General features: G+C 43.6%; 1 protein-coding gene across 10 annotated transcripts in view; it reads right to left on the reverse strand.

The window, feature by feature from the left end:
* LOC137538200 (uncharacterized) overlaps positions 1-12,098 on the reverse strand; it is a 448,115-nt gene that overhangs the window by 16,129 nt on the left and 419,888 nt on the right. For all 10 annotated transcript variants that reach the window (XR_011024708.1, XR_011024707.1, XM_068260237.1 and 7 more), the window contains one exon: positions 9,509-9,542. Coding sequence is in view for 8 of the 10 variants with exons in the window: in XM_068260237.1 (XP_068116338.1) it covers positions 9,509-9,542 (34 nt within the window). In the remaining 2 variants the exon portion in view is untranslated. The remainder of the gene's footprint in view (positions 1-9,508; positions 9,543-12,098) is intronic.

The following is a 12,098-nucleotide window of genomic DNA, read 5'->3' on the forward strand; positions in this document are numbered from 1 at the left end:
AAGTGAAGTATGGTTTGGTGTTAGTCGAGAAGAAGAAATGTAGACAACTAACCAAGAAAGGTTGATTCGGGAAATACCTTTAATGACTAATGGTAAATGGTTAATGCAAGCTTTCAAAACCTTAAGTTTCTTTTTCAGGCATTATACAGAACTGGATCAGAACAGTGAGCCTGACCGTTATGATCCAGTTCTGTATAATGCCTGAAGAAGAAACTAAACATTTCAAAAGCTTGCCATTGACCATGTACCAGAAAGGCTCATGCACACATCCAACATAATGCAATAACAACCGCTCAACATGACCAACCACACAAAAAGTTGTTTACAGGGCATGTATGTACACACGCGCCAACCAACTAAACAACCAACTCACATAAATAGGCAGGCAAGCTAAACAACAAACTGCACAACCTGTCCTCATTCAAAGACAACAAAGTTGTTCAAAAGACTTGTGCACACGTGGCCAACCTGCATAATAGTTGGGCAGGTTGATCCACCGGTTGGATCTAGCAAACACATTTAATGCAGTAGAGGTAGTTTTAAAACTTTTCAGAACTCATTGGCCTCAGTTAACTAAGGGCGGTTCGTTAAAATGATTTTGGTCGGTAAAATACAGCTTTCAGTATACACATTTTTTTCAAATTCACTAAGATTTCCTCACATTCTGTAGAAGTTTGGTAACTCACCGAACATACATATTTCATTTTACTAAGCCCTGCTCAGTAAGTCTCACTTACCAGCTGTGGAGCAGGTCAGTGATGAGGCAGGACACTGTGTGCATGAACTCCCTACTAATTGAACATAATTGTTTTAATATACTGTATATAATATACTGTATGCAGTGTTCCATTTGGCTTGGGTATAGGCTACATTCCTGTGTTATCCTGTATCCTAGCTTTTTGGTAAATACAGCTGTTCACAGTGAGATCCCGTGCTCACCTCTATGATATTAAACATACAATTGTGATATGCGTGTCAGTTACAAACTGGCATTTTTTAAATAATTTAAGGGTCATTGTATTGGATTTTTTAAATAAATTTTGCAGTTTGAGCAGCAGATACTGGTTTGTTATTTCCTTTTGGTTTTTTTTCTATTGTCTAATACCAGTGCTGGTACCTGCAATAATACCTTACCCTGCTGTTATATACATTATTCCACCCCGAAATCCCTTTAACTTTTGTAACTGCCTGGCTCTCCGTAATGGCTGCCTGTCAATGTTACCACATGGAGAGTGTGAGTTACCGGCTGCTAAGAGCTGGAGAAAAATACTGAACACTTTTGTTTGATTTTCCGAATGCAGAAATCTTTTTGAATTGCAGTTTCTTGACATTTGTTGAGGCTTTTACCACACAAGTCGGTAATTTACCTCATTAGTCAGTAATTTCTATTTTTTGTGCGGTAATAGGTTTAGTGAATTGGCATTTCGGAAGGTGTTCAGTAAAATCAGCTGTTTTCTGCATTACCAAATGCAGTACTGCTTAGTGAATTGAGGCCATAGCATGCTAGATGGAGGGGGGCACCCTATAATAATTCACTTTTGATAAGTAGTCAAAGGCACAGTGCATAATCTATCCATACTAATCATTTATCCTACATTTTTACTCAGGATACCTTACTCAACAGAATTGCATTTGAAAGTCATTGTTTGCTTGTTTGCCTACACCCCAAATTTGTGTTATTTGTAAGACAGCTTGGATAATTCCTTGCACACAAGCTAGATGGTCCTTGGCCGAGACAGCCGGTCTGCACTGTCTCCACTGAGAATCTACCGTATGTACAGCCTCAGCCAAGCACATTGTTCCCCTCCTTACCCCTCCCACTGAAAGCTGCCCCATTGTGTGCCATGCCATTATCCCTGCTCCTAACTAATTAGGAACACAACTGTACAGCACTTGCCCCCAAATAGCAGCCTTCTTCAATAGAGGAAGCCCCCAGAGCAAGCATTACTAAGCGATGGATGAGCATGACATGGACGGAACAAAAGAAGCCTGGGGCAGGAGGTGATAGGCCAGCTCAGGTAAAGGTAAACACAGGAGGCAGGGCAGCCAGGTGAATTACAAAGCAGGGGCAACGGAGGTTGGTACTGGTTCTAGCAATCCAAAGTCCGCACAATCCTTTAAAGTTCAATGACTTTTATTCATGCAAAATGAATAAAAGTCGAGGCGCATGCGCGGCGATTTCAAGATGGCCGCTTAGGCTCCGAGCTCCAGCCCACGCCTCTGCTACTACAGGCCGCACGCAGCCGCCGCTCCGCTCCAGTAACGCGGCCAGCACGGGTCCAGCTCCAGGACACACACAGGCACAGATGGCCGCAAAAAATAACCCTAAAACTCCCCCGCAAACCGGCTCCATGGACCGTTTTCTCCGCCCTCCGCCTTCCCAAGATGGCGCTGGCCACGCTCCGGAATCCGCCGCTGCACAGTCATCCTTTCCTCCGCAACAAGCTGCGCACCTCACTGAGGAAAGCTCTGCCTCTCCAGACCTTACCCCACTCACCTCAGCAACACTGGAGATGGCTCTAGAGAGACATTATAGAGCCCTACAGGAATCGCTCCAGCAGGTAATCCTTGCAGCGGTGAAGGACCTTAAGGGGGACATAATTACACTAGCAGATCGCACCACCTCCCTGGAGGTGAAAATGGATGCTATGTCCCTTAAACAGCAGGACATGGAGGATGTGCAACGCTTAATCCAATCTGACCTCAAAGCAATAAGATCTACACAGGAGGACTTTGAGAACAGAGAGAGGCGGCAAAATATCCGCATTAAAGGTATGTCCATGTCTGTGACACCTGAAAAACTTCCCATGCACCTCCTAGAATTATATAAATCAATCGTCCCTGACCTCCCCGACGAAATGTGGAGGATGGACAGAGCACACCGTTCACTAGGTGAGAGGAGACCCACAGCCCAGCGCCCTAAAGATGTTATAATTAGGATGCACTATTATGAAGCTAAGGAAGCACTCCTAAGAGCCATCCGTAACACATCCACAATCTCCTTCAAAGGCGATGAACTTTCCATATATAACGACCTCTCCCTTATCACACTGACCAAGAGAAGAGCTTTCAGACCGATCACCCAACTTCTGAGAGATGCTAAGATTCAATACCAATGGGGATTCCCCTTTCGCTTAATGGTCAGCAGAAATGGTGCGCGCTTCTCAGTCTCAGACCTGGATGATGCACCCATGTTCCTTAAACAACTAGGCCTCCGCCTCCCTCATCCACCCAACCTACAACAAGATCTTACCCTGTCCCCGACATCGCCACCAAGAAAGATTCGTCACATGAATGACAGATCCAGAGGCTCTCTCCGCAGTCTCACCTACCCGGAGGCCTCTGAAGACATGGAAGCTCTTCCCACTTGATTAGCAGAATCCTGTCATGGCTTTTTCCTGATCCGGACACACACCATGTCCAGACGTAGATATCACTTTCATTATGTATTTCTTGTCTTCCCTCCCAACCTGTTCTAGTTTGTTATCTTAATTTTCAATGATATTTACCATCTGTGCCTAATTGTAATTGTTATTGTTACTGGCAATGCTTAATATATGACCCTTTTATCTGTTTTTGGCTATATAGCAGAGGAGATCTGGGCGACCCTCTTGGCTCACCCGCATGTACCTCAGGAGAGCTGCCACACTCTCCCATAGATTTTTTCTGGGATGGTGTCTTTTTTGGCAGTTCTTATCTCTGCAACTTGTTACAGTTGCCTCATCACTGTGCCACATATTTTACAGTGGCTGTTTCTTTAAAAATGTTTATCAACCGCTGTCTCATATAACTTATGTCTTATGGATTCTCACTCTCTCCCCACCTGTACTCCTACTTTCCCCCTCTAGACCGCATCGAATACTCTCGGACCTAATCTACACATTCATCTATACTATGACCAATGATTAATTTCTGTACACTAAACACCAAGGGCCTGAATATACCGCAAAAAAGGTCATCCTTACTACGAGACCTTAGAAAACTTAATGTAGACCTGGCTTTCCTGCAGGAGACCCACCTAACTTCTAGTGACTCCATACGGCTCACAAACAAACATTATCCAACTGCACACTTAGCATCAGGACCTAAAAAACGTGCTGGCCTTGCTATTTTGTGCCAGAAAGACCTCCCGCTTCAGATTGACAAGACTATAAGCGACCCACGAGGTCACTTTCTGATTTTGGTCAGATCCCTAGCGGGAAAGCCAGTCACATTGGCCAATGTATATGTACCTAACTCACAGCAAATCACTTTCCTCACTACATTTTTTGTCAAACTTTTTAAGGTACTAAAAGGCACCCTTCTCTTGGGTGGTGACTTCAACTTGGCTTTCTCATCCTCAAAGGACAGAAGTGTCTCTCACACCCCCTCCTCCCAAGCCTCTCATGATAGAAACTCACGCAAATTTAGAATTCTCCTCAGGAAATACAAACTCTTTGATCTATGGCGAATAGCTAATCCTACTATTGTAGAATACACCTTTTTCTCCCCTCCACACGCATCGCATTCTAGGATCGATTACTTTTTTGCTAATACCCCAGTTCTTCCCATCCTCATTTCCTCTAATATTATACCAATGGCCTGGTCTGATCACCATGCTGTCACTATTGAATTAGACTGGCTTTCTACACCTCACAAGCCCTTACATTGGAGGCTAAATGAGTCGCTTTTTAGAGACAAAACATTACTATCCAAATGTGCAGATGAACTCCAACACTTCTTTTCCACAAACCTGGACTCAGTATCCTCTTTCGGCTTGCTTTGGGAATCCCATAAAGCCTTTATAAGAGGTTTCTTCATTGCCGAGAGTTCTAAACGCAAACGTTTCTCTTCTCAGAAGCTGACTCAGCTCAACTCTTCCCTTACTAAGGCCTTCTCCACTTATAAAAGCTCTCCCACCCAAACCCACTTTTCCAACATCCAACGAATTAAATTAGATATTAAATCCCTCCAGACCTCTCAATTAGAAAAAAGTTTAAAGTGGACGAGGCAACTATTTTTTGAAAGAGGGAACAAACCTCACACTATCCTAGCCCGCAAACTAAATCCTAGGAGCTCCTACCAATCTGTCCATTCTTTAAAAGACCCCCAAGGCACCCTGCACCATGACCCCTCAAAGATTGCTCAAATCTTTACATCCTTTTACGAACAATTATATAACCTCCCAGACCCCTCTTCCTCACCCGAATATGACTTAAAAGTCCTATCATTCCTGACCCCACTTGACCTCCCGAAACTCACAGATCAGGAACGCTCTGCTCTCAACTCTCCTATAACCATAGATGAGATTACAGAAGTACTCAAAACCCTTCCCTCCTCTAAGTCCCCAGGTCCTGATGGCCTCCCTTACTCATACTATAAAAACTTCAGCTCCATCCTTGTCCCACACCTTGTATCTCTAGCTAATAAAATTATGAATGGGGACTCACCCCCTAATTCTATACTTTCCTCACTTCTTACAGTTATAGCAAAGGAAGGAAAGGATCCCCACCTACCACAAAGCTACCGCCCCATCTCCCTTCTTAACTCCGACCTTAAGATAATCACGAAAACTCTAGCCAATCGGCTCAATCCTATCCTCACTAGAATAATTGATAACGACCAAGTGGGTTTTATCATGGGGAGACAAGCAGGAGATAACACTCGTCGAGCTATAAACCTCATATCTATAATGAACAAATCAAACCTCCCCTCTGTGCTCCTTAGTTTAGATGCAGAGAAAGCTTTTGACAGGCTCTATTGGCCTTTTCTATTTCATGTCCTGAATCACCAGGGTTTCTCAGGTCCTTTCCTCTCCATGATAAAATGTATTTATTCATTCCCTTCAGCCTCAATAAAACTTCCCTTCGCCCCTCTTTCCTCATTCCAAATCCATAATGGCACTAGGCAGGGTTGCCCATTATCCCCTCTCCTATTTGCCCTAAGCATAGAGCCATTAGCCACAGCCATTAGAAAAAATACTAACATTAAAGGAATCTCCCTCGATAAACGTGAATACAAGATCTCACTGTTCGCTGATGACATACTCCTAACACTTTCTAGCCCACTTACAACTCTCCCGGCCTTACATGACACACTAAAAATTTTTGAATCCCTCTCAGGATTTAAACTCAACCAAGATAAAACCGAGGCTCTCCCCATTAAAATTCCCCCTCAACTCCTTGCTTCCCTACAATCTTTTTTCCCCTACAAATGGCAAACCCGCTCTTTAAAGTATCTAGGAGTCTACCTCACCCCCTCATATAAGTCACTCTACACGTCTAATTTTCCCTCCCTAATCCAAAAAATACTACAAGATCTGCACAAATGGACAGCTTATAAGATCTCTTGGTTAGGTCGCATATATGCCCTTAAGATGAATATTCTCCCCCGTCTCCTATATTTATTCGAGACTCTCCCTGTTCTAGTACCCACCTCACAACTGTCCGCCCTACAATCAGCTTTCTCTAAATTTATCTGGAATCACAGATCCCCGAGGGTCCTACAATCCATCCTTCTTTCGCCTAGGGACCAGGGAGGTCTAGGAGTCCCCCATCTACGGTTTTATTACCAAGCAGCACACCTGAGGCAACTAACAGAATGGTCCAATTTAAAAGTATTTACTAAATGGGGCCTTATAGAGGCGACTAGCATCCTCCCTATCTCACTTGCATCACTCTTATGGACACACCCCTCTCCAAAAATCAATGATCAAAACTTACTCCCCACCATCAAATTTACTCTACAAATCTGGAAATCCTCTGTCCATATTGCCAAGTTGAGGTCATCACCCTCCCCTCTCTGCCCAATTTTGGGAAATCCTCATTTTCCCCCTGGTCTCTCCAGACCTTTTATGACTAAATGGTACGGTTTGGGATACTTCAACCTTAATGACTGGCTCAACCCCCTCACAGGGAAGGTTCATCATAAATCACATCTGGAAGAAAAGATTCCCTTTACGCCCCAAACGACTATGCAATACAATCAAATTTCCCATTTTCTACAATCTCTACTAAAAAACTCAAGCCACACAAAATCTCAATTTGAGAGGATCTGTAGCCAAACTGGACACCAAAAAGGTCTGATATCCCAGATCTATGCCATTCTACATACAAGATCCGGAACACGGACCCCAAACCACCCCTATATGCACAAATGGGCAAACATAATACCATCCCCTATCACGTTAGAAGATTGGTCGGAAATATGGAACAATGCCAAGCACTCTTCACAATGTATCCAAATCCGAGAAAACATATATAAGATTATTTTTCACTGGTATCTTACACCTGATAAACTAGCAAAGATCTATCCGGGCTCATCAGACCTCTGTTGGAGAGGCTGTAATAATAAAGGAACTATAGACCACATTTTCTGGTCCTGTCCACTAATAGTTCCTTTTTGGTCCAAAGTTCAGGACCTTATCAAATCAACAACAGATCTTAGGGTACCTCTTGACCCCCTTTTTATGATTCTGGGTAGACCTTTGAAAAAAACTAATAAGTACACTAACCGCCTCATCACCCACATCCTAACTGCTGCTAGACTAGCCATAGCCTCTAACTGGAAAAAAATAGCCCCCCCAGATATCTCAGAGGTCATACACAAAACAGACTGGACCAAAAATATGGAACAACTTACAGCCTCCCTTAGAGATACTGAGTTAAACTTTCATAAAATATGGGACGCTTGGCCATACGCTTCACCTACTTATCACCCCCCCTGAAAGGCCACAGAATACCTCTTCTATGCCCTCTTACCCCTCACCACACAATTGTTCCCCCTATATTTGACATCACCACCCCCCCCTTCCCAAACCTCATGCCATCCCAGGCCCTTGGTGTCATAATATCAGATTGCCCTTTTAACATTCAATATGGTCCAGAGAAGTATCGATGTGGTCCTACACCTATAATCTTCTACTTAGGAGATATCTTTATCCCCTTCTACTCTCCTGTCTAACCTACTCTTCCATACGTTCTTCTCTCTTTTTCTGCGTATGCCCCCCCCCCCCCTTCTCTTCTTTCTCCCCACCGTTCTACAGAGGGCTCCCCTCCCCCCTTCCCTCCTTTTCAGCAGGTACTCCAAGAACACATAACTGGAAACACATGGACATTTCTCCCTCCAAAACCTCCAGCTCTCTATCTTGGACTTGTCTGAATCTATCTCACTGAGAATGGACTTGCCCTCAATTCTAAACTAAATTGGAGATTCTCCAAGAAAGCTACCGGTTATTATTCTGTTCTAGACTACACTTTATTCTTCATATACTGTATGCTATGGGTATTTACCTATCTGTAATCTTTCTATAACCACATGTTTGATTGTTCTACTTGACACTACTGTTATATGACTTGTGAGAACTCATTATTTTTCAAAATAAAAACAAGTATAACAAAAAAAAATGAATAAAAGTCATTAAACTTTAAAGGATTGTGTGAACCCTCTCTTGGACTGTGTATGTTTGTGTGCATGAGAACCTTCAAGAGGAACTGTAGTGAAAATAACGTAATAAATAACATTGCTTATTTTTTGACAATATTCATTTATACACTAGTCAGTGTTTGCCCATTGTAAAATCTTTCCTCACCTCAAATCCCCCATGAAGAGATGGACTAGTCCAAAACCTGTCACTTCTGTCAGATTTCTACTACCTACTGTAAGTGACAGCAACATAGGAGAAAAGTAATTTATAGCTCATTTTACTCTGGAAAAAACGCCATAGTGCCTCTTTAACTGCTGTCAAATGCAGCTCTGCGGGATGTTTGTTTCTGAGAATTCTGAAGCCAGTGAACATAATGCCTGATCTGCCAGAATTCTGCATAACTAAACATCACTGTGGGGGTGGGGCTACACACCAACATATAGCAATATATTGCTATAGATAATGTTTCTGATGCTGAGACAAGGAAAATTACCATAAAAAAGGGTATCCTGAATAATTTACTGCATTCTACTATATGTCATTGCAGTGCTTCTTTAAGAGTCTTATTCATGTTAGTTACCTGGGTGTGGTTTTTAAAATGATTCAGTCTTCTAAGCTAACTGCCATAAATGATTTGACTAATCAACAGGGAATTGCTATTAATTGATGCTATATTCTCCACTACCCATAATTTATATATTGCTTTATTTATTGTAAATGCATTCATAAAAATCAATTTAAAGGGGAACTGAAGAGAGATATATGGAGGCTGCCATGTTTATTTCCTTTTAAGCAATACCAGTTGCCTGGCAGCCCTGCTGATCCTCTGCCTCTAATACTATTAGCCATAGCCCCTGAACAAGCATGCAGCAGATCAGGTGTTTCAGACTTTAAAGTCCGATCTGACAAGACTATCTGCATGCTTGTTTCTGGTGTTATTCAGATACTACTGCAGAGAAATAGACCAGCAGGGCTGCCAGGCAACTGGTATTGAGTAAAAGGAAATAAATATGGCAGCCTCCGTATACCTCTTACTTCAGTTCCCCTTTAAAAGAAGAGCAAAAGATTGAAGCTTTTTTTTGTACAGCACAGTTAGGAACTCACCTGAATGGAATCAAATCCTTCTGGTGGGCATGTCCTAAAAATAACAAGACCTATAAGGTGAAGGCGTAACAGCGGTGGGCCTTAATTTCGCAAATGAGAAATTTTGCATCGAAATTCACATTTATGCATTGTAATCGTAATGCGAAATTTCAGGGAAAATTTTGTGCCAAATTTTGTGGTTACTAGCAAAGCCCCCATACAAGCTATTGCTACCAAAATGGCTACATATGTTAAGGAGAACATTGGGTACAAGTCAAAAAAATAATTTTTAAAAAGACATTGTAGTTTTTGAGAAAATAGATTTTACATATGCAAAGAAAATTGGTTTTTAAACTGTAATTTTTTAGTTTAACCCTCCTGGCGGTATGAAACATTCCGCCAGGAGGCAGCACAGCAGTTTTTTGTTTTTTTTTTCTTTTAAATCATGTAGCGAGCCCAGGGCTCGCTACATGAAAGCCGCTGCTCAGCGGCATCCCCCCGCCCGCTTCGATCGCCTTCGGCGATCTCCGATCAGGAAATCCCGTTCAAAGAACAGGATTTCCTGGAGGGCTTCCCCCGTCGCCATGGCGACGGGGCGGGATGACGTCAGCAACGTCGTGACGTCATTGGGAGTCCCGATCCACCCCTCAGCGCTGCCTGTCACTGATTGGCCAGGCAGCGCACGGGGTCGGGGGGGGTGGCGCCGATCGGTGTGCTGGCGCAGCTAGCAAAGTGCTAGCTGCGTCCAGCAAAAAAAAAATTATGTAAATCGGCCCAGCAGGGACTGAGCAGCACCCTCCGGCGGCTTACCCCGTGTCACACACGGGGTTACCGCCGAGGAAGTTAAAAAACATTTTTTCTTTGCATTTTTTAAAATTGATTTTCTTTGGAAAACTTTTTTTGCCTTGTACCCACTATTCTCCTTAACATATGTAGCAATTTTGGTGGCACTACCAAGTATGGAGTCTTTGCTATTTACTGCCAAAGTCGGCACGAAATTACGCAAAAATTACCAAACATTTTAGGCGAAATTACGAATCACGATACGAAATCAATTGAATTTGCAAATCGTAATTACGTATAAGCGTAAATGTAAAAATGTACGTGAAATTTCGCATAATCGTAATTAGCTGATTATGATCATCACTGGTAATGAAAATTATTACATTATGAAGCAAGTTTTGTAGATGGCTGCATAATACTTATCATTTCTCTGAATTCTCAAATCTTACAGTACATGTTCTGCAGCAATATACACTTCTACTTAATTTCCTTATGGATATGGCATTCTAGGTTTCTGCATCTGATCATGTTATAGAGGTATGACATTGGTATGCATGCATCCAATCATCTTGCTTCTGTCATGTTTCCAGTTCCATGTGACAGATGCAAGATGATTGGCTGCATGCACACCTTGATGTCACACCTGCAGAGCGATTGGTACCACTTACAGTGGAGCTTAGCAGACTAACACGGCGGGCATTGCTTTGGGAAACCGCAGTATTGGCTGAGAGCTCCAAACAAAATGGTAACTGATGCGGGCTGTTTATGTCCCGCCCGAGAAGGCATTGGATCCAATCAATAAGCAGTTGCTCTCTTTTTTGGTGTTCCAAATGAACGGTCATGCTGGATACTAGTTGGATGCCCACCTGGGATGTTTTATAATGCAATTGGCTGTAACTTGCAGGGAGATTATCTGGGATATTAAATGGAGCCCTTATTGGAGACAATGGTTTATTGGTAAAGAGGAAGCGTTCTGCAGACAGAGGGGCACTCTTCTTGTGTCCTAATAGGTAATAGATGCAGGAACACCTTTGGATGCACCCCCCACTTTTGGAGGAGAAAAAGTGCATCTTATGGTCCGAAAAATATGGTAGTTGTTTTACATGATATGTGCAGTGGCATAACAATAGGGGCTGCAACCTTTGCAGCCGTGGCCCACTAGGGCCCGGTCAGGGCCGTTGTGCGGGGCCGGAGGGGTCGCACTATGAGGAGAGAGCATGGGCACACATCGGCGGGGAGGGGGGACAGTCCCCCCCCTCACCTCGGGCTCTCCACTCAGCGATCTCCTCCAGCATCTATCAGCAGCAACAGGCGGCGGGCAGGAACACATACCTTTATGTATTCCACCGCCGGAGGTTCCCCTCTCTAAGTGTCTGAGGATACTTCCTGTTTAAACAGGAAGTTGCATGAGGCACTTTGCGATCAGACCTCCGCAGTGGATGGAGGTATGTGTTCCTGCCCGCTCTGCTGCCACTGATAGATGCTGCAGCAGAGCGCTGAGGGGAAAGCCCAAGGTGAGGGGGGGGGGGGGAGGGACTGTCCCCACCCACCCTTCCCACTGATGTGTGGCCAAGCTCTCCCCTCATGCTGCTACCCCTCCGGGCCTCCAAAACGCCCTGAGCGAGCCGGGAGGGGAAGGGGGGGGGGGGGCTTGCATTCAAATTTTTACAGGGGGGGCCCGGCGATTTCTGGTTACACCCCTGGATATGTGTAAATTTATTGTTTTCATAGTTGGTTACACCTTGGCATCCACCATTTAAAAAAAAACGGCTTGATTTACAACGCTGAACACACTGATGTGCATTTATCTTTAACAACTGTAACTAAT

The sequence above is a fragment of the Hyperolius riggenbachi genome, chromosome 11 (assembly GCF_040937935.1).
Source record: "Hyperolius riggenbachi isolate aHypRig1 chromosome 11, aHypRig1.pri, whole genome shotgun sequence".
Classification (NCBI taxonomy): domain Eukaryota; kingdom Metazoa; phylum Chordata; class Amphibia; order Anura; family Hyperoliidae; genus Hyperolius; species Hyperolius riggenbachi.